The sequence below is a fragment of the Xyrauchen texanus genome, chromosome 34 (assembly GCF_025860055.1).
Source record: "Xyrauchen texanus isolate HMW12.3.18 chromosome 34, RBS_HiC_50CHRs, whole genome shotgun sequence".
In the NCBI taxonomy this organism is placed as follows: domain Eukaryota; kingdom Metazoa; phylum Chordata; class Actinopteri; order Cypriniformes; family Catostomidae; genus Xyrauchen; species Xyrauchen texanus.
This window is the reverse complement of record NC_068309.1, coordinates 4,696,346-4,720,632: the sequence shown is the minus strand read 5'-3', so window position 1 is coordinate 4,720,632 and position 24,287 is coordinate 4,696,346. Positions and strand designations below refer to the sequence as shown.

The window sequence follows — 24,287 nt, the reverse complement described above, 5'->3', positions numbered from 1 at the left end:
CAGCAAATGATAACACTTTGTATCGTATATTAATCAGAGTTTTTCCCCTAACTGGCTACGAGTCTACAACAAGCAACTGTGCTGGATAGCTCCGCCCACAGAACAATCTCATTGGTTTATAATTTCAGCTCTTCATAACTGTATATTAAACAATCAGTTTAATCATCTTCTGACTGATTCTGATTAAACCACAATTATTATGCACAACTGTATATTTCACTTTGATTTGAAAGTTATTTGCATAAAATAGTCTGTAGTTACATATATTTACCTACTAATTCTAAACAAAAGTGAATTTCCAACAATAAAGTCTACATATATTTTCTGTTCAGAGACTGTTGTGCAATCAATTTAATGAGCTTTTAATTAATTGAACGGCAGTGTATTATTAGTGTAATATCACTGTTTTACATCAAATAAATATGGTGCCAGATTTATGCCCATAATCAAAAGACTGGTTACAGTAGTCACAACCGAAGTCTCGCTAGTTCAACACACCATGTTTGTAAAATATAAAACAGAAAACTGGAACTGTTGAATCACACCAGTGCGAGTTACTCAATACTGATCTGAGGTCAGCTTTACCCATTAGCGCAGACCCAAATTCAGGTTTTTATAGCAGCACTTAAACTTTTAATGCTACATGAAGATAAACAGTCTTTTGATAAGTCCTGAACTTAAACCCAGATAAACAGATAACCGAAGATTAGATCAGCTTAAGACTTTAATTCAGCTTCGGGTTCTGGGTCCAAAAGCCACCCACTAAAACCCAAACATCAAACCAGACACACAAAGCCCATTAATAATAATAAACATTATTAAACCGCAGTTTAATATCCATCCCTGGGAGACATATAAAAAATTATGACAAAACCACATGAAGAGCATGTGTGTGTCAAAACCAAACAAAGACTGACTAGATGATGCACAAGCAAAAACACTAAAATGTCCAATAAATAAATAAATCTAAAATAATTAGCAAACACTAATTATTCATATTCCGCAATGTTGAATGTGTATATGTAATAAGACACACAGCACAGCTGAAACATTTCAGGATAAACCTATTATTACTTAAAGGGCCCTCTGCACTCAACTCCTGATTGGTCGAAACTCACCACGGGTGTGGTCAAAGAGGTGTGGCCACTAAGGAAGGAGTTAGATACTGATAGGCAGAGACCAAGAGCAGGCTCCGCCTCCTCCGGAAGCCCAGCAGAAGGAGGGTGAATTGAAAGAGAGGAAGAGGAGGATGAAGTGGGACAGGTGTAGGAGGCCTAGAGTGAAAGAGAAACGAAGAGCAGGAAGTAAAAAGAGAACGAGGTAAAAGGTCAGAAAAAAGAGTGAAGTTTTAGAGTTATAATAACAAAAATAGCAAGAAAAAGAAGGTGGATTTAAAGACAACATGAAACATCATTCAAAACTCAAATCTCAAATCAATATTGAGTGGGTCTTGATTTTACTTATCACGATTTGATTGGACAGAATCATGTTGAAGTCAGAAGTTTACATACAATTAGGCTGAAGTCATTAAAACACATTTTTTGACCACTCCACAGATTTCATATTAGCAAACTAAAATTTTGGCAAGTCGTTTAGGACATCTACTTTGTGCATGACACAAGTAATTTTTCCAACAATTGTTTACAGACCGATTTTTTCACTTTTAATTGACTATATCACAATTCCAGTAGGTCAGAACTAAGACTAACTTACATACACTAAGTTAACTGTGCCTTAAAGCAGCTTGAAAAATTCCAGAAAATGATGTCAAGCCTTTAGACAATTATCCAATTAGCTTCTGATAGGGAGAAATAAAATATTGTGGACCTCCACAAGTCTGGTTCATTCTTGGGAGCACCATCCAAACGCCTTAAGGTACCCTGTTCATCTATACAAACAATAGTACACTAGTATAAACACCATGGGACCACGCAGCCATCGTCCCACTCAGGAAGGAGATACATTCTGTCTTCTAGAGATGAAAGTAGTTTGCTGCGAAAAGTGCAAATCAATCCCAGAACAACAGTAAAGGACCTTGTGAAGATGCTGGAGGAAACAGGTGGACAAGTATCTATATCCACAGTAAAACAAGTCCTATATCGACATCACCTGAAAGGCTGCTCAGCAAGGAAGAAGCCACGGCTCCAAAACTGCCATAATAAAGCCAGACTACAGTTTGCAAGTGCACATAGGGACAAAGATCTTACTTTTTGGAGAAATGTCCTCAGGTCTGATGAAACAAAATTTTTTAAACAACATTTTGGCCATAACGACTACCCTTATGTTTGGAGGAAAAAGGGTGAGGCTTGCAAGCCGAAGAACACCATCCCAACCGTGAAGCATGGGGGTGGCAGCATCATGTTGTGGGGATGCTTTGCTGCAGGAGGGACTGATGCGCTTTACAAAATAGATGACATCATGAGAAAGGAACTTTATGTGGATATGTTGAAGCAACATCTCAAGACATCCGCCAGGAATTTAAAGCTCGGTCACAAATGGGTCTTCCAAATGGACAATGACCCGAATCATACCTCCAAAGTTGTTGCAAAATGGCTTAAGGAGAACAAAGTCAAGATATTGGAGTGGCCATCACAAAGCCTTGACAATTTGTGGGCAGAACTGAAAAAGCGTGTGTGAGCAAGGAGGCCAACCAACCTGACTCAGTTACACCAGTTCTGTCTGGAGGAATGGGACAAAATTCCCAAAACTTATTGAGAGAAGCTTGTGGAAGGCGACTCAAAACACCTAACCCAAGTTAAACCATTTAACAGCATTGATACCAAATACTAACAAAGTGTATGTAAACTTCTGACCCACTGGGAATGTGATGAAAGCTGAAATAAAATCTGAAATAAATCATTCTCTCGACTATTATTCTGACATTTCACATTCTTAAAATAAAATAGGGATCCAAACTGACTGGAAGGTTTTCTACTATTAAATGTCAGGAATTGTGAAAAAATGTAAATGTATATGGCCAAGATTTATGCTTCAACTGCATTTTAGGTTAAGATGATTTTTCCCACCCATACGGTTTGATTACATCAGCAGAATATTTTTTTTTAACCCCTTAAATTCAGATGGTCCCGAAAAAGAAAAAGAAATTGTCAAAATATTAACAACTACAGTCTTGACAAACACAAAATAGGTATTGTTTGAAAGCTTAGAAGCTCTACTTTGGTCAATGAAGAAATTATGACCAAAACTGAACAAGTGCTTTGAAATTTGCAGAAAAAGTGTTCCGTTTTGATAATTTATTAAAAAGTTTGCACTCCACATATTATTGCAATCAGTAAAAACATCAAACTCATCAAATGTGTCAATTGTTGTTGGAAAGCTCTCAAAGAGTAGAATACAACCAGCCTATTTGATTTACTCACAGATAAAAATATAGCGAGTAATAGCGGAGTATATTCCTTTGTACGCCACCTTTTCCCTTATAGCTTCACAGAACATAAAATATCACATATCATTATTTAGGGGATTAGCCAAATTAGCCCACACACAAGGTAAATGGATGCAGAGATCATCCACACAAAGCACAATGTTACATATGGCCACCAGGAGATGGCGCCAAATACACAACACAGACTCAATGATGACTCAAATGGCACAGAATCATGTCTGCAATGCATGCTATGCATACCTTTAGTCATTGTTGTTTTTGCATGTGTAATTAGTTCTTATGTACAATTATTGTGTTTTGTTTGTTTGGAGAGGCTTTTGGACACATGGAGACGTTTTTGGACACTATGATAAATTACATTTGTAATGCTGTAACTGTTGATTGCTTTGTCGTATCAACACAAAATATTTCTCAGATACAGTTGATATGATTGGAAACAAAACAAAAGCAGTTATTCAGAGCCGCCTTATTCACACCCTGACATATATAATGTCAAATAAGAAAGTACGTTTTTGGCTACATTGTTTGTGCGAGTTTTGAGCAGTTTCTTAGGCTATATATATCATTAAAAAAAATTTAAAAGTTTATTTACAATGATGCCAAACAATTGACACTCCTAGTTTTTCACAACTGCAAGAGAACAACTGCTTTTTCGTGTTGCACATATTACAGGGCTCAAGTCATGTTTAAGACTCAGGGTTCATATTTAGGTGTCCTGGACCGTCTGTATTTCCCATTATGTGCCATCTGTCTTTTAAATAAATGGCACTTGGGTTAACATTATGACATTCATAATACACTTTTAAATGTGGCTAAAGTGTCAAAATACTTTTGGGTTCAAATCTAACATCACATCTCCATAAAATGTACACTAAAAAAAACTAAAATAGAAGAAGAGGGAAAAAGTTGTGAAAGAGGGATACTGATGTGACACTAGTGTGTCATAAATCTTCCCAAATTCAGTCTTGCAACTTCAAATCTGTAACAGTTTTACTAACACCCCCCCAAAAACATAGTTAATCCGTATTTTCCACTTGACCTTTCAGTGACCCTTACATGACCACCCAACCAAATCACGTGGACTCAATCTAAGGTATCTCAGTTTGACCTTTCACCTTCAAGAGCTTAACCTCTGACCAGCACCATGCTCAGTGACCTCCAGTACAGGCCACTGATAACACCCATGTGATGCGATGCATGCGTGTGGATCACCACTCACCAGCTGTCTCTGTTTGGGTGGCAGCGCTGGAGGTGGGACGGGTTCGTGCATGGAGTCCGAGCTGCTGTAGGAATCGTTAAATCCATAAACCTCCTGAAAACGTTTATTCCTCCGCTCGTAAATACTCTCGCTCTGTGGCGTCTGATAGAAGACGGACGGCTGCGGCTCCGAATAATCCTCCACAAACTGCATGTACTGCAGGACTGCAGAGAGGGAGATGACATGGTTACACACACGCAAACACAAACAGACAACTGCAACAGCTGACAGTGATTAGCAGCAACTAAGCAACCTGAAGTCATGAATTGTTGGCAATCAATGCCCCCCCTCCCTCCTTTTTAATGCATGTATTTATTTATTATTATTATTACTCTTTTCTATTGTATTGCTTCACATTGTATTTACAACCCAATAATACTTATGTATACTTATCCATAAAGTATATTTATGGATAAGTATACATTAAGTTTTAATTTTATCCCCTTATCTCCCCAATTTACATTAACTTCTATGCATTTGGCAGACGCTTTTATCCATAGCGACTTACAGTGCACTTATTACAGGGACAATCCCCCAGAGTAATCTGGAGTTAAGTGTCTTGCTCAAGGACACAATGATGGTGGCTGTGGGGATCGAACCAGCAACCTTCTGATTACCAGTTATGTGCTTTAGCCCACTACAATACACTACATGACCCTACAATATAATCACTCTTGTAGGGTCATGTGTCATGAAGTTCAATGATTTCCCAGCATTTTTTGAATACTGATCATTTGGCAAAATGGAAGACGGTGGTTCCTTGGCGCAGAACGCGCACCCATGGCCATACTTACAAAATATGTTCCAGTTTTCTGAAAATGTTAAAGATTCCTTTCGCTTTAAATGTTTGCTTTGTTTGCCTAAAACGAATCATATCACAGCCTTCAAAAAACTCACCGTCCAACCTGCGGAAGCATATTGAGGTATGTAAACTTTTAATCTCTTGTGAAAGCTTGAAATTATCTGTTATTTAGAGCTAAAGTTTCAGTATGAAATATGGTCGGTCAAATATTTTTGGGGGATTTGCCCGCCAAGTTGCCATAGCACTAACGCATAGGTAAGGTTCGACCATGATGTTAGTTACCATGCAAAAGCGTGAATTCAAATGTAAATGAGCTTAAGAGTTAAATAAGTTAATATCTTTGAACTTTTATAGTTTTTTTATATGGCATTTGTGGAGTTGCATTAGCGTGGTTTAGGTCCTGTTTAGTAGACCGCTACCACTTTGTCTATGCCATAGGTCACTCCATACTTGTGTACAGTGCAATTTGTCCACCTCTGGTCCTCGTGGTGGTGCGGTTACTCGCCTCAATCCGGGTGGTGGAGGACAAGTCTCAGTTGCCTCCGCTTCTGAGACCGTCAATCCGCGCATCTTATCACGTGACTCGTTGTGCATGACACCGCGGAGACTCACAGCATGTGGAGGTTCATGCTACTCTCCACGATCCACACACAACTCACCACACGCCCCATTGAGAGCGAGAACCACTAATCACCACCACGAGGAGGTTACCCCATGTGACTCTACCCTCCCTAGCAACCGGGCCAATTTGGTTGCTTAGGACACCTGGCTAGTCACTCAAAACGTCCTGGATTCGAACTCACGACTCCAGGGTTGGTAGCCAGTGCCAATACTCGCTGAGCTACACATGCCCCCAAGTTTTTACATTTTTAAATGTACAAAATCCATTTTTCACCAGTTACAATCACTGGTGATGCGACAAAGTTATAATACAACATATGAGCTATTTCCAGGAAATGTTTATGATTTTATTAATTCACATTTAAAAGTTCAGCCATTTAAATTATTATAATTCTAATTATTATAATTAACTACATTAGTTAACGAACAGTAAACACTGACAATATGTTTAATAAACATTAATAAATGCAGTTATGTTAATTTATACCGGCAACTAATAATTTTTTGTATACGTTAAAATTAAAACAAGTTAATGCATTATGAGCTAACATCAACTAACAATGAACAATTGCGATTTTATTAATTAGCATGAACTTATTATTTTTAGCTCCACCCACGGGGTAATCTTACTGGTCCAAAATATCATTTAATATACTTACTTTGTTTGCCCTTCTTCTCGGGAAGCGGCGGTGGGCTGTCAGCATACTGACACTGTAAGAGGTCATCTCCGTTGACCTGTGGTAGAGGCGACACTGATGTCAGCAGCGGGAACGGCGGCGTGGGCTGCTCCTCTTCTGATAGGTTGTCGTAGTGTGATGGGAGGCGCTCATACAGAGGGTGACTCGAAATGACTGGTGCAGACCTGCGCTTTTTCTGTGGGAGTGCAGGTGGAAAAACAGTACTGTTGGTTCCGGGCGTAAGGGGTGTGGTCAAGTAGTCCATGGAAGCCTGATTGGTCACCGGAGCACTGAAACGGGGGTGGGTGGGGACCGGGACGGGGCTTAACGTTTGAGTTTCCCCGTGGCACTCTGGGAGAGGGCTAAGACTGCTGCAGGTTCCCGTGGGAAATGGTAATGGATCGGATACAGACAGATCCTGATGCAGGAAGTCATAATCTGGATCATACCCCTCTATAGAAAAACACAGAGAGAGAGAGAGAGAGAGAGAGAGAGAGAGAGACATTTAAGATAAGGATGCACCGATATGGAATTTCTGGACCAATAATGATATCCATTTGAAATTTTCACCTGGAGAAACTCTCTAATTAAGTCATTAAATCAAAAACCACTCACTTGACACAAAACAAGTGTTTAAAAGCTTCGAATATGGACTTTATGATGCATTTTGGTGATCTATTCAATTCAAAACTACTGCTTTATAATATGCTGACATATTAAAAGTGTTTCATTTAAATGACACGTTCTTGCATGGGGGAAAAAAATCTAGACGGAGCGCAAAGTTATCTAATTGAACAATATATATATATATATATATATATATATATATTTATTGCCACGATTGAACGTAAAACATAAATTATTTTAGCTGTAATTCCGTGATCAGTATCAATGATAATCACTTTCCCCAGTTATCTGCACATAATATATATATCGGCCACCAATCTATAGTTCACCTCTAACACATATATGTGACATCCTGTTGAGTTTTCAAAATCCACCCTGGTTGCGTAACTAACATTTAACACTAAGATAACACTTGTATAAAAGATGTGTATTGAACAAACGCAATAATGTTTGTATATACCTAGTGTTTCACAGCTTGTGTTGCGAGAACACTGCCCGCTGTCTCGCTCCAGGGAGGACAGCTGCTCATCTGACTTGCTGAGTTTTCCCATACTGTTACAGGGCGAGAGGCGGGGCGAATCCCCGCCGTATGAATGGCTGCCACCGGAGAACCGCCTCTGGAGGAGGTCCGCATCAAATTCCTGCTGCTGTAACCAGAAAACAAACAACAAAACACTTAGACATTGATGTTTCTGCCGAGACAATGTACATATAGGTACTAAAAACGATATTATACTGTGGCAATATCAAGATTAAATGGCTAATTTATCATTATAAAACAGATAGTTATGGTCCGGGATGCTAATTGGTCAATACTGCACTCCAGTCGTGTTAAAATACTCAATTTATTTTTACGTTTAAAAGTTAAAGGAATAGGCATAGGCACTGTGCCTTTTTAGTGAGCTCAAAGGCCAATGTTAAAAGGCATGTGATCAGGTGTCGTACCTGTCGCAGGGCTCCAGGAGGACCACATGAGACTCGACTCATCGGCGCTACCACGGCAACACGCGTGGGGGAGGAGGCCGACAGGCGTTTCTTCGGAGGCAGAGCGGGCGGGCTACAGACACAACATTCATAAATATGCAAATAAATTCACAAGTATGAAACAAACAGTGTAACAAGGTCAAACGAAACGAGCGCAGACTGTCTACACACACAGGGCTGGAATTGGATTGGATACAAACACACATTCTGTCACACGCACAAACACTCATTAAATTAGTAGAGTGGAATGTGTGGGTGGAGAGTTCCATTCTTGGGTTTCCCTGACGATTCTACACACTTCAATGAGGCTCTACCAGGTAACCATGGAAACATTAGAATAAACTAATCATGGAACAACAAATGGGAGGGATTAGAGCAGGGGTGTCAAACTCAGTTCCTGGAGAGCCACAGTCCAGAGTTTAGCTTCAACCCTAATTAAACACACCTGAAGCAGCTAATCAAGGTCTTCAGGAGTGCTTGAAGATTACAAGGAGGCATTTTGGAGCAGGGCTGGAACTAAACTCTGCAGGGCTGTGACCCTCCAGGAACGGAGTTTGATACCCCTGGATTAGAGCAAGCAGGAAGCATCCCTAGTCAAAAACATCCTAAAGGAATGTGAATAATTTCCTAAAGGGATCAAATTAGATTCTTCTAAGATTCATAAAAAGATTCGACTGGGTTAACTGAAATTTCGAAATAGATATATACATAAAAAATACTGATATACTGTACATTGGGAAAAAAAATACATTGAAAAAAAAAATGTCTTTCTGCTTAAAAACTTAGAAAGATAATTTTTTTTAAAATAATTAAATAATTGATATTAAGACAGGTTCAATGTTCCCCCTTTTTTGAACAATTAATATTCATGACTTTGCGGCATTTGTGATTACTCGCTCCAGATTTTTAGCAATAATTTTTATTCAGACCTAACAAATCATTTAGAACAAATTTCGACAAATTATAAATTAAAAAAATTTGAGCTGTCAAAATTAACGTGTTAATGCATGAGATTAACTTAAAAGGTTTAACTCGTTAATTTGCCTTTAGTTAACGCATTTACACGTGACAGAAATCAAGTTTTTTTCATCCTATATAATGAGCATTTTAATTACCACAGAAGCATGTGAAGTCTTAACTATCACCAAAACGCTGAATGAGACATTTTTGTCTGCAAGCGCTTTTCAAGTGGAGTTCAAAGCGGCACTTGACACCCTGATGTGAATCATGAACGCAGCTTTACAATTACTGTAGCAAAGCAGATAGCCACAGTATACCGGCAAATTAATATAATGAGGGATGACAGTTTAACACAGGGGTGCCCACACTTTTTTGCATGATGATCTACTTTTAAATGGCAACTCAATAAGAAACACAGTTTCATTTTTTTAAAATGCTTGTTGGGACTACTGCATGTATCCCTACATGGAATTAATTTTGTAATTAATAAAAAAATATTCTTTTTCTTTTTAATGTTCAATGTTGATATCATTCAGTTTTAACACTAAACCCAAAACACCTACAGCACAATAGATTACAATAGACAGGGCATTTACCTTATTCTGATGACTTGCACTGAATGGAATCAGACAGTAGCGGCTGGTGGCTAGTCTCAAACACTGCTAGCTTTGCAATTTCGCGCTCTGTTCTCAGAAGCCCTTGGAAGGCCCGAACCTAGTTGTCATGGCAACTGAATAAACAAAAATCTCGCCTGGTCAAAATGTACACGTCAAGTGCAAGTCAGACAGAAACTAAAATAAGGAAAGACATTATATATATATATATTTTGTATTTTTTTTAATTAAAATTTAACGAAAGCCCATTTCAATTTCGTGCGATCTACCAGCATTGCCTTTGCGATCGACTGGTAGATCGCGATCGACGTATTGGGCACCCCTGGTTTAAGAGATATAATGTCCATTGCAATGAAAAAGGCAACCTATTTTGGGACTATTTCTTTCAATTACTCAAACCTACATTTAGATTTTGGGAAAAGTTTAATGTTACTTCAAATTGGTGATATTTTGGCATTGTTTGGAAAATGTAAATAAAGCATTATATTGTTACATATTGTTTTGTTTTCTGTCCTTAGATGGAAAAAATGCCTTTTGACAGGAAAAGTAGTATAGAGTGAAATTTCTGAACTTTCCATATCTGTGATTAATTGTGATTAATCATGATTACTATGAAAAATTTTGCGATTAATCGCGATTAAGTACACAGTTTTTTGCTATTATTCATGGTTAGCTGCGGGGAAATTATGGGAAGTTATTAACTAATAACAAATTATGCGTTTAATCGTGATTAACTAATAACAAATTATGCGTTTAATCGTGATTAAATAATAACAAATTATGCGATTAATCGTGATTAACTAATAACAAATTATGCGTTTAATCGTGATTAACTAATAACAAATTATGCGTTTAATCGTGATTAACTAATAACAAATTATGCGTTTAATCGTGATTAACTAAGAAAAAAATTATGCGATTAATCGTGATTAACTAATAACAAATTATGCGTTTAATCGTGATTAACTAAGAAAAAAATTATGCGATTAATCGTGATTAACTAATAACAAATTCTGCGTTTAATCGTGATTAACTAATAAAAAATTATGCGTTTAATCGTGATTAACTAAGAAAAAAATTATGCGATTAATCGTGATTAACTAAGAAAAAAATTATGCGTTTAATCGTGATTAACTAATAACAAATTATGCGATTAATCGTGATTAACCAATAACAAATTATGCGTTTAATCGTGATTAACTAATAACAAATTATGCGTTTAATCGTGATTAACTAAGAAAAAAATTATGCGATTAATCGTGATTAACTAATAACAAATTATGCGTTTAATCGTGATTAACTAATAAAAAATTATGCGTTTAATCGTGATTAACTAAGAAAAAAATTATGCGATTAATCGTGATTAACTAATAACAAATTATGCGTTTAATCGTGATTAACTAAGAAAAAAATTATGCGTTTAACTAATAACAAATTATGCGATTAATCGTGATTAACTAATAAAAAATTATGCGTTTAATCGTGATTAACTAAGAAAAAAATTATGCGTTTAATCGTGATTAACTAATAACAAATTATGCGTTTAATCGTGATTAACTAATAAAAAATTATGCGTTTAATCGTGATTAACTAAGAAAAAAATTATGCGATTAATCGTGATTAACTAATAACAAATTATGCGATTAATCGTGATTAACTAATAACAAATTATGCGTTTAATCGTGATTAACTAATAACAAATTATGCGATTAATCGTAATTAACTAATAACAAATTATGCGTTTAATCGTGATTAACTAATAACAAATTATGCGTTTAATCGTAATTAACTAATAACAAATTATGCGTTTAATCGTGATTAACTAATAACAAATTATGCGATTAATCGTGATTAACTAATAACAAATTATGCGTTTAATCGCGATTAACTAAGAAAAAAATTATGCGTTTAATCGTGATTAACTAATAACAAATTATGCGTTTAATCGTGATTAATAAAAAAATTATGCGTTTAATCGTGATTAACTAATAACAAATTATGCGATTAATCGTGATTAACTAATAACAAATTATGCTATTAATCGTGATTAACTAATAACAAATTATGCGATTAATCGTGATTAACTAATAACAAATTATGCGATTAATCGTGATTAACTAATAACAAATTATGCGTTTAATCGTGATTAACTAGGAAAAAATGCTGCGTTTAATCGTGATTAACTAATAACAAATTATGTGATTAATCGTGATTAACTAATAACAAATTATGCGTTTAATCGTGATTATCTAATAACAAATTATGCGATTAATCGTGATTAACTAATAACAAATTATGTGATTAATCGTGATTAACTAATAACAAATTATGCGATTAATCGTGATTAACTAATAACAAATTATGCGATTAATCGTGATTAACTAATAACAAATTATGCGATTAATCGTGATTAACTAATAACAAATTATGCGATTAATCGCAATTTCAAAATGTAATCGAATGACAGCACTAAAAAAAAAACATAATTATATTTACATAATTATACGAAATATATTACATGACGTTAGATATTTAATTAATTTCCATGACTTTTCCAAGCCTGGAAAACATTATTTTAAAATACCTTGATATTTCATGGTTATTTCCATGTTTTGACCATGAGAACCCTGTAGTTTCAGCAGTTTTGCATTAAAGCTCTATTGACATCATCTGTGACATGCTGTTATTTCACAAAGAAAATTATTCTGATTCGTCCCTCAGCTTGTAAAAATAGAAAAAATTAAATACGTTTACACTACTGGTCTTACAATGGAAACCAATGGGGCAAATGATTTAAACAGATCTGTGAAGCTTGTATTTTTGTTACATGATTTAATCCTGTAACAGTGTTTATCATAATTTGTATTTATTTTAAGGTGGGACTACTTATCTACATAAGCATTACAGACGTAATTGATGTGGGTAGAGTTTTGCTCTATTAAAAAGTGCTTTATGAATTGTCACATTACGTCACAGATGCTCTTGATAGAGCTAAAGTATATTAAACTTGGAATATTTCTTTAAATTCTTGTTTTGATGGAGTTTTAAAATACTTAGTTTTTGCTTATAGTTATGATGAAAAACTATTTTTTTTAAATCCCAATTGTACCCCTTACGACTGGTTGTAAATGAGGCCAGAAATTATAATAAGAATCCCATACACATTCTTTTAAGATCGATTAACTAGAGCTCATTGGTCTGCCATGCAAATTCACTTCATCCAGGCTTTACTCTAATTGGCCACAGCTCTGCAATATGGACTCCGATTGGACTCGCAATCACATGCAAGGCCTATCATCCAATCAGGGAGCCCTAGGGGTGTAACTGTGTGATGTCATAATGCACACAGCATACACCATTAGCTAACGTACGTTTCCACTGCCGTGGCCCTCCACTGCCCAGCAACAGGATCGGAGCACAACAGCATCCTGTTTCTGACCCAAGACAATCAAACGATCACAGAGTACAGAGAAAGAAGAGCAGGATGAACAAACGATTACAGAAACACACCAAAAATTGAGAGAAAAAGACGATATTTGATTGAAAGACACAAAAAGACACAGTGGTTGAAAGAATCAAACACAAGCCAAAAAGACGAATGGACATTAGTAAGAGTAGACACAATACTTAGTGTGCAAATCAAATAAAGGTAGTGAGGGATGTTAGTATATTTTGTTCAATATGCCATGCTATTTTGTGACACCAAGATGGTGTCATTTGTTTAGCCTAAAAAGACTTCAAAAACTTCTTGAGGGGGGGGTTCGCTGTCCCTTTCAGCAAATCGCGATGCCGTTTTGTGGTCCGTTCTGCATAACGCGGCGGCTCATTTTAGCTTATCGCGGCCCATTCGGCACGTTTCACGGCCGACCCACCGGCCCGCTCGGTTCTCGCGATGGACAGTTCGCCACAGATCGGCCTCAAAGTGTGTCGGCCCACCGGGAAAATGCCCGGTATGCCAGATTATCAGTCCAGCCCTGGTGTGGGTGTGGCCTAGGGTCTATAATGTGACCTCATTCACCCTTCACACTAGGGATGTCAAAAGAACCAGTACTTCAGTACCAAGTCGATACTAAAATAACGATATCAGTGTTTCGCTAGTACGACTCAATTTGGTCTCTGCGTGCTGACTGACACACAATTGCTTTCAAATGCTTATTTGAGCATGCGCTCTGTTAATCCATTTACACTGCCATTAGGACAATTAATTAAAAAAAAATTGTGATAAGTCCCAGTGTGATTATTTAAATGCAAAAGGATGCTAATTATCGAAATAAATACACAGTCTGCATGTGCTGCGTGCTTCAAAGTGAACGTGTAAAAGCCCTTATTCTCTAATAAACACCACATTTTATGAGCATCGTGCTCTGTGCTTGTTGTAGATGATGACAGAAGAGGGCGCACATTCACTGTGAAGCACGCAGCGCCAGAATCAATATTTTTATAATTAAGGGTACGTTTACACGACAACGATGTACTAAAAACGGAAAAGTCTTTCCTTCGCATTTTTGAAACGTTTCGCGTACAGATGATAACGTTTTTCAAAACGATCCCCGTTAACACGGATCCGCGAAAACGACAAAAAACTCTGTATTATGCATGCCAGGCCAGTAGTTGGCGATGTCACTTTTTGAAGAAACACCGCGCCTGCGCACATAAGCATGAGCGGTGAATACGAACAATGAAGATGGCGAAAGCTTCGAGCAGTTTTGTCTGAACGGACGATGAGGTTGCTTTATTACTACAATTACTTTGCTGGAGAAGTGTCAATAAACTGAAAATCTTGAGCAGCACAAACACAGTCTTGTAGTCCGCCATTGTTGTTTTGAAGTACTCACGCACATGCCTATAGACTGAACACATAATACGCGTGTGCATGACGTCATCGCTTTCACATATTGTATGTTTACACGGAGACGATAATTGCATCGTTTTCAAAAACGTGCATTTTGAAACCCATTTTCAAAAGTTTGCGTTTTCAGGCCCCAAAACGCCGTTGTCGTGTAAACGAACATCCGAATTTCTGTTTTTAGTTGAAAACGTTGTTGTGTAAACGGCCAATAATTCGTAGCATTTTACACTGTAATAATCACACTGGGTCATATAAGCAACGTCCATCAAAAACACAGAACACAAAAGCCTTCACGACAAAATAATTTAAATTTTTAATTCGTTCGTTTACAAATAAAAGCTTGACGAGTGAAATTGAAGAAATCGCGACAGAAATATATTACTACTGTATAGTTTAATGTAATATTTACTTGGGTACTACTACTACTGATAATAACAATTACTACTATTACTACTATTATTATTATTATATTTAAGAAATATCTCACAATGTTTGATTTAAAAAATGCAACGGAATGTTCAAAAGTAACTGTATTTTCAAATGATACAATTTTGATGATAAAATTGAATGAAACTTTAAAACACGGAAGGAAAACACAGAATTTAGAGAAAAAATTTATTTAAAAATGTTTTCACTTAATTGAGAATCTCTTCAAGGAAACATGCAATTGTTTAAATTTATTATTTACATTAATACATTTAACTTTGTTAAATAGGCTGAAGGAATGTGTTCAATAGCCGTGACCTATTTGTTGTTGTATCTAAATTTATATTGACATATATCTTTACAACGCTACTCCACACACTTTTATTCTCATTTGGTGTTGTACAAAGTATGAAGTACATGTGTATGAAGTTTCACTACTGCATACTTCATTCACAGACAGAAACTTCTGCTTTGGGAACACCACAGACAGAGGATGCTTCACATGAACGAGTGTATGCGATGTTCTCATTCATACATTTGTTTTATATGTACTTGTGAATAAAAAAGCTGAACAACAGATTTAAGAATGAATGTTACTCATCAGTCGATCACTAAAGGCATACAACATTACCATCACTAACGATACTATAATACCTGCTTCAGATGACTCACCACACTACTTAGTGCCTGGTGTACTACTGATATCTACAATACTACTAATATACTCAGGTTTACACTCTGCAATGTATAACAGAACTCAGTCTTACAAGTATGCACTTTACTTTGAAGCTCTGTTCTTCTGAAACCTACACACTACACGCAAGCATATTTACCTCAGTCTGTGGGCTATACAAATATTGAATTGGGAAAGGACCGAAAATTGGGCTCTGTTCAGAACTGCATACTAGCGTATTGCTTACTGTGCAGTATTTTTCAACACTGCAAATATTGAGTCAAGAAGATGATGTAAAAAACTATTACATCTTGTAATAGTACGTCATCTAGAAATTACATTCACTTGCATACTTTATTACAAAGTATGCATACAATACTCTGCACAGATAGTAAGATTGATACTATGTTAGTATGCGATTTCAATCACAGTCTATTGCTACATTTGGAATCGCATACTTCCATAGTACTCTTAATATTTCCGCCGGCAGAAAATAGTAGTACGGTAGTATTCATTGTTAGGTAATACCAACACCAATAATTCATGTTTTAAATTTAATCTACATAAATAATATTATTTTAGAAATATGTGTAACCCAAGTAATGTACTTATAAGTAGGGCTTTCACGATTATGACACTTCGCTGATTAATTGTCAAACAAATAATTGCGATTATTAGGACTAATTGTCTGTTATTTCGCAGTTAATTGTCATATTTCTTAAGGCGCATGTGTGGTTCATATGAGAGGTAGACCGATATATCGGTTATACCGATTAATTGGTGCCGATAGTTAATATTTGGAACAATCGGTTATCGGCAAAAATCTGTTAAGAGTTACCGATATTTGTTTCATAATTTCAAAATAAGAGTCCCCAGTATGTTTTGGGTTTGTTTATATTTAAAAGTCCTGCATTTTGTACCAGATCTTTATTATTTTCTAGTTTATTATTTGTATTTTGGCTGAACAAAAAAATGCATCTGGGTTTTTACTCATTTTGGACTATTTGTCTTTATAATAAAGACAGAACAAAAATTTCTTCATATTGATTTTTCTATAAATCAATATGAAAAACTATCGGCTGAGTAATCGGTTATCGGCCGTTTCCACCACATTATTTATCGGTATCGCAAAATCCACTAATCGGTCGACCTCTAGTTCATACACCCTAAGAAATCATTTTTAAATATTATAACTTTAAATATATAAATAAAATAGGGATATATGATTTCTTTTTAAGGCTTTAAAAACTTGAATGACATACAAAATAATGTTTTAAATCTCAAAATATTTCTCTATTTTTACCTTAGTTTTGGTTGTTTTTTAAACTCATATTTTATATTAAATAGTTTTTAAAATAATACATTTTAATATATTTTTATATGATATACTATTATGCAATAGTAAAAGATTTCAGACCTAATTTCTTCACTTTCACAAAACCTTTAGAGATTTGAGATTGGAGTGGTGGTGGCGTAGTGGGCTAGAGCACATAACTGGTAATCAGAAGGTTGCTGGTTCGATCCCCACAGCCACCACCATTGTGTCCTTGAGTAAGACACTTAACTCCAGGTTGCTCCGTGGGATTGTCCCTGTAATAAGTGCACTGTAAGTCACTTTGGATAAAAGAGTCTGCCAAATGCATAGATGTAAATTTTGTTTTATCACTCCACAGAAATAGAGTAAGTGTGCATCTCCTCCTCCGCCACTGCATGCCATTAACACTGCGCATATGCACCTGCTTTGACCAGGAACATTTGCCATCATACGATCTTTAAAGTGAGGCTGGAGTGCTTTGGATTCACTATCAAAGTATTTATTTGTTCATTTATATTTTCGCGGGAGTTTGGTGTGAGCATTTGCTGACGGCGCGTGCATCAGTGTGCTTCGTGCCGGACCGAAACAGCTCTGGTTGACGTCTGCGGTGCGGCTCAGTGAGGACATTTATATATTTGCTTAAAATTCCCTTATTTGGACATAAAAATGTGAAATGTACATTTATCATGGTTTTCTCAAATAACCACGGTTAGATAAAATAATCGCACTCAGACAATAATTAAATAATTGCGACAGGCCCATTTATAAGTAACGTCAGTAACTGTAATATGATTAATGTAATTCGTCTTGACTTTAAAAGTAATTTGATTACAGTAACTAATTATTTTGTAATCAGATTACACCCAGCACTGGTAGTATGCTATTCAAAGCATGGTCTCTGGTTTTCTTTTAAAGTTCATTGATTCCATCCAAGCCACACCCCCTCACCTATGCTCTGCTAGTTTCAGCCCTGGTAGAGGAGGTTTGGGCGGAGCTACCTCCTCCTCTGACATGTCAGTCAAGCTGTCAGTGGGCGTGACTATGGGTGTGGTCTTACTCAGGATCGCCTTCTCTCGTTCAGTTAACGGATTTTCACACACACTGAGAGACACAGAGCGAGAGAGAAGATATTGTTAACCGTCAGTTCATAAAATGTATATCAACACATTGTTTTGAGATGGTACCTCTCTGTTTTGGCCACAGGGAGCGCTGGTTTGCTGGGTGACGTCGGGGACGGTTGCTCTTGTTTCTCTATAGTGAGTTTCACCAACTCCTGTCATACACACACACACACACACACACACACACACACACACACACACACACACACACACACACACACACACACACACACAGGTTATAAATATTCCTAAATATTGTTTTAACCTTGTCACAATTACCCTTCTAAACCTCTCACCTTCACGCCATCCAGCACACCTTTGATCACCGTGGTGACGGTTGCCACAGTGTCCTTGTCATCAAGGTTGATACCCTCCAGCATCACCTGGTCGGACCAGCGAATGAGATTCGCCAAGCTCTGATACACACGGTTATGACAGGAGGACATTGCCGAACTGTGTTCAGAGAAAGAGAGAGCGCTAACGTGACATCATGCCACATTAGATCATTCAGTACACGTGTGTGTAAGATAAATTACACCTCTATAACAAGCCATTTTGACATTTATTCAGTAAATATCGAAAATTCCTCAAAAGCTTATTGTAGATTTTCTTTATAGTGATATATCGTTTTATCGCCAGCCCTACGGGAGACCCTACGCAGGTGTCCCAAATCTGAAGCAGCAGCTGCGCACCTTCCATAGCCGAAAGGCCGTGTGAACACCCCAAGCCAGTTGAACGATCTCTGTTTTTTGCTAGTAGGAATGTGTCCAAATAAAATTATAAAAATGTGAAAACAGCAGCAAAGCAACATCCCAGATGATTAACAGACCTGTAGGCTTCGACTCACTCAGAGTTTGAAGATTTATTTGAGCTGCTTGTTGCCAGACAAGTGTCTCAGTGGCCATCTTGCATCCAAAAATGCTGCCATTTAATTCAATACAAACACAGCACGATGCTTATAATGGTGTTTTTACAAGCGCTCACATTTGTAGCGTGCAGCACATGCAAACTATTTATTTCTCTCAATAAATCACAGCCTTTGCGGTTTTATAATCACACTAGGATGAAGCGCTGAATATTTATGGAATGACATTCGTAAGTCAGATGGTATCGTTTTACGAGCACGAGTACATGAGCATGGTATCAGACCATATTATGATACCAGCATCGGTAGCGGGACATCCCCATTAAAAATAGAATTATATGTGCCGAGTGACTCCAGCTAGGTCTCCTAAGCAACCAAATTGGCCCGGTTGCTAGGGAGGGTAGAGTCACATGGGGTAACCAAAATGGCCCGGTTGCTAGGGAGGGTAGAGTCACATGGGGTAACCTCCTCGTGGTTGTGATTAGTGGTTCTCGCTCTCAATGGGGCGTGTGGTGAGTTGTGTGTGGATCGTGGAGAGTAGCATGAGCCTCCACATGCTGTGAGTCTCCGCGGTGTCATGCACAACGAGTCACGTGATAAGATGCACAGACTGACGGTCTCAGAAGAGGAGGCAACTGAGACTTGTCCTCCGCCACCCGGATTGAGGCGAGTAACCGTGCCACCACGAGGAGCTACTAAGTAGTGGGAATTGGGCATTCCAAATTGGGAGGAATGGGGATAATAATAATAAAGAATTATAACATAACTAATTAAAACAAGTATAACATATTAACTACATTTTCAAAAGTACAACTCGACAATTATCTGTAATTCACTCTTTTTCAAAACACAATTACAGATATCAAATTCAGTTCTTACTAGTTGAAATTGAAATGGCACATAACAGCGATGTACCTCTTACTGGTCATTAATTACATCCATTTCTAATACAAACAACTGAACTAGAACTTGTAAAAATGCTAATTTGTATAATCTGTAAATGTGTTTCAAGATGTTAGATTTGGTATTTCAGATATATGGAAATGGATTACAATTTACTGAAAAGTAATTAAAGACATCTTAAAAGGCTTTCTTACTAGTTACAATCACATCCTACATATCTAATTAACATTGCCAGCACTGAAATCCAAAATAAAACCTGATATAAATTAGCATTTTTACTAGCTGTAATTCCACTGTTGCTCAACTAGTAACAATGTAATTATTGATATCAAATGTTTAAATTTACTATTGAGAACATTTCAAATAATTATGTTTTTTTAATTTTATATACCATTTTTGAAATCACGAGTGATGACGTCATTTTTTAACACAACAATTATAATTTTTCCTAGTGCAAACCTAATTACTGATATCCAAAAATCTGTAATTTCACAAGTAGTATTTCCATTGCTGAGATCAAGAATTAGCAATTTTTTATATATTTTACATTAAAGGTGCAATATGTAAAATTCGTCCTTTTTTTTGGTCAATGTGAGAACGGTTTGTAACGCAACTTAAAAAATTAGTCCTTCCCGGAGTTCCTAGGTTGCCTACTAAAGCCCATAGACTGATTTTCATGCGAAGGGAGCGGGCCGCTTTTGCCGGGAAAATCCAAAGGATGTGATGTTTATGCGCGCTCCCGAGAGACTTGCCTCAGACAGTAATCGCTTCTCTTCCGCTATTCAACAGTGACAACAAACTGCAACACTAGGTAACGTAATCTTAGAGATGGAATCCTGCAAACGTCCAGATCCCAGCACTCCCAGCACAACACCGACTCCTACACAAACTCTGAGTAAGCCAAAAAAAAAATCTACTGAATCCCGTCTGGTTAAGCGGGAATGTGATTGTGGTCGAGCGAAAACTAGAGTGAACATCGGCAGGGCATTTGATTCCTGGAGGGACCTCTGTTCGGTTTTGGCAATCAAACCCGACCCTGAATTGGCGTTCTTCTTATTGGACATGTTTGTTTACATAACTGCAAAGCATGTGAAATATAGTGTCATTAGGATTGATCTGTGTCATTTTAGCTAACTTGATCTTGCCTGCACAGTATAAAAATCAATGTTAATCTAATTATTCAGCAAGGTAAACTACAATAACACATCAAATGCTAGACAATGTTCAAGATAATGCAAAAATATATACAGTCTATTATTATAATGACAGTTGTGATGGAATCACATCGATACTGAATTGTCTCAACATATTTATAATGTACAGTCTATTTTATAAACAGCTACTGTCATCATCCACCAGATTTAGCTAACAGCTATTGATAAAGCTGGCTAGCTAGCTAACGCCGACATAGGCTATCATATAAATGCAGTCAATGTATCATGCAAAGAAAAGTGATTACTTCAAACTACAGTCTTACATAGTCAGATATATATCCACACTATATCCACACTTTGTTTTAGCCCTGTTCCAGCACTGGAGAGTCAAATAAAATATTCAGTCTAAAAGTTTGTGGTAAAACAATCATAACTGTGTAATTTTAATTATGCTACCTCATCTGTCAGCATGATGCCGGTGGATCACGTTTGGTCTCTTTGTATGTTATGTCATTGTTTGGTAGATGCTCGCTCGCTCGAATCCCTATGGAGTGTGTGCATGAGCACGAGCAACAGGTAGCTATTTACATAGCAGGTAGATTTTACATAGCAACTGGCTCAAAAGTTGAGCGGGGGGGGGTGGGGGTTTGGTGTCCTTTTCTGCATATCGCGGCGCCTTTTGTGGTCTGTTCTGCATAACGCAGCAGCTCATTTTAGCTTATCGCGGCCCATTCCGTGACCGACCCACCAGCCCGCTCGGTTCTCCCGATGGCCAGTCCACCCCTGATCGGCCCCAAAGTTCATCAGCCCACCGGGAAAATGCCCGGTATGCCAAATTTTAATCATCTCCTTATTAGTCAACCACCCCCTGAGATTCCAATCCATGACTTCAGCATTATTAGCTTCAGGACCACTCCTCAACACTCACTTGTGCTGTATTCGAGCCTCCACCTGCATCAGAGGCAGAATGGCCTCCAGAACTTTACTGGCTGATCCAGGAAGCATCTGGAGAACTTTGGAATCGACGCTCATCTTGTCCACGATCGTCTTGAAGTAACGCAGAGCGCTCACCACCTCCTTCTCCTGCTCCTCCAATCGGCTCACCTTCTGCTCCAAGACAGGAATATTTAATAGAGTAGAAATAATGTTTATATACTACTATAGAGCAGCTGTAGAGTAACTGTTCAGTTAAAAGTGCATTTCTGGAGAAGTCTAAAGTGTACCTTGTTGACGGGTTTCTCGGGAGTTTTTACCGCCGGCTCCGGCTGCAGTTGTTTGCTCTTTTTAGATGGAGTTCGTTTAATCTTTGGCGAATGAAACTTCATCAATTTCATCGTGAAAGAGGAGAGGTGAGACTTCTGAGATTCTGGAAAACAACAAAAAAAGAGGGATGAGTTCAGAAGAAAAGAAGTCATCTAGACAGGACAAAAATGCTCCATATTTTCAGATAATCGCAAGGTTTGGAGGTGATGGAGGCGCTTTCAGGGATGATCTTTCATTGAAAGAGAAAAAGAGCGTTATTTACAGCCCACAATCAACGTAAAAAGCATCATTTTATATAATCAACACAATTCAACTATCCAAATAAGCCCTTGCTGGTGATAAATATCTTCAAACAGATGCACTCCCACAGGCAATTACATAAACTACTATCTCCATCAGAGGGGTTTTATCATAATTGTAATTTTATGGGCCATAATTACATAGAGAGAGAGAGAGAGAGAGAGAGAGAGAGAGAGAGAGAGAGACTGTACTGTCATATTTACGTGTCTAGAAAAACTAAACTGCACACAGACACTCTGTGACATTTTGCGTCACACACATTGTGAGCGAGACGTATCGGCACACGGACAAACAATGTATGCTTTGGCCTTTAAAAGGTACGGTAACAACTGTAATGGTCATAAAGAGCGAGGAAAATGGTCATGAAAACTGGTCCAACTAACATTAAGCCAGAAACACCTTACGCAACTACATAAAATGCAAACTCTTCTAGCTATACAAGCTTTGTTGAGCTGAATGTATTAGAAACTTTGCAAAGCGCAACGCAATTACGTGTTGCATTCTCAGCGTTACCACAAGGGGCACTGTAGAATGCGTTAGCGTAAACTTCTACAGGTTATTTTTCTCTTTCAGGTCATCTACTGCCATGGCAGAGCAGCAGCTTAAAGACAATTGTGGTCAAATATTTTCATAGCTAGTATCACAAGCCCTTTCGATATTTAATCACGTACAGGATATAAATGATAGATATCTAAAATTCCATTTTCACTAGGTAAAATGCAAATTCTTGAGATCAGGAACAGAATTACTACAAGTGAAAATCAGTGTATAAAAAATAAATTAGTAAAACACAATTACTGATATCTGTAACTCAGTGGCGTCTCTACATTAGGGGCAGGTAGTGTTGTGCCCCACCAAATGTGGCGCTGTTGTGCAAAATGTGTGGCATAATCATTCATTTATTTTAAGAAATAATATATAGGGGGCCAGGGTAGCTCAGTGAGTATTAACACAGACTAGAGCCCTTGAGTCGCGAGTTTGAATCCAGGGGGCGTGCTGAGTGACTCCGGCCAGGTCTCCTAAGCAACCTAATTGGCCCGGTTGCTAGGGAGGGTAGAGTCACATGGGCTAACCTCCTTGTGGTCGCGATTAGTGGTTCGCTCTCAATGGGGCGTGTGGTAAGTTGTTTGTGGAGATTAGCATGAGCCTCCACATGCTGCGAGTCTCCACGGTGTCATGCACAACGAGTCACGTGATAAGAGGTGCGGATTAAAAATTTCTGAGCTTTGAATGATCTAGCTCCTTCTACCACACTATATTCCACCACGTTAAAATTCTGGCTTGTTAATAGTTCCAAGAATATCAAAATCCACAAAGGGGGTAGATAACTTTTAAATCTGGCTCTTAAACTATGGAATATCCAGAATATCCAGCTCAGTTCTTGATTCATGATGGACTCCACTGCTACATGTCATTGTGTGATGATGACTAATAGCAGCTGGTGCCAGCCAAATATCACTTCAGTCGAT

At 37.5% G+C, this 24,287-nt stretch overlaps 1 protein-coding gene across 3 annotated transcripts in view; it reads right to left on the bottom strand.

Moving 5' to 3' along the window:
- The window catches only part of rapgef1b (Rap guanine nucleotide exchange factor (GEF) 1b), a 62,648-nt gene that overhangs the window by 15,594 nt on the left and 22,767 nt on the right, over positions 1-24,287 (bottom strand). For 2 of the 3 annotated variants that reach the window (XM_052103741.1, XM_052103740.1), the window contains exons 2-11: positions 22,479-22,621; positions 22,184-22,362; positions 18,630-18,786; positions 18,397-18,485; positions 18,161-18,313; positions 8,337-8,448; positions 7,852-8,038; positions 6,747-7,217; positions 4,626-4,828; positions 1,119-1,274 (exon numbers count right to left, since the gene is read on the bottom strand). In XM_052103741.1, the coding sequence (XP_051959701.1) occupies positions 1,119-1,274; positions 4,626-4,828; positions 6,747-7,217; positions 7,852-8,038; positions 8,337-8,448; positions 18,161-18,313; positions 18,397-18,485; positions 18,630-18,786; positions 22,184-22,362; positions 22,479-22,621 (1,850 nt within the window). The remainder of the gene's footprint in view (positions 1-1,118; positions 1,275-4,625; positions 4,829-6,746; positions 7,218-7,851; positions 8,039-8,336; positions 8,449-18,160; positions 18,314-18,396; positions 18,486-18,629; positions 18,787-22,183; positions 22,363-22,478; positions 22,622-24,287) is intronic. The other variant, XM_052103742.1, reaches the window with a different exon arrangement.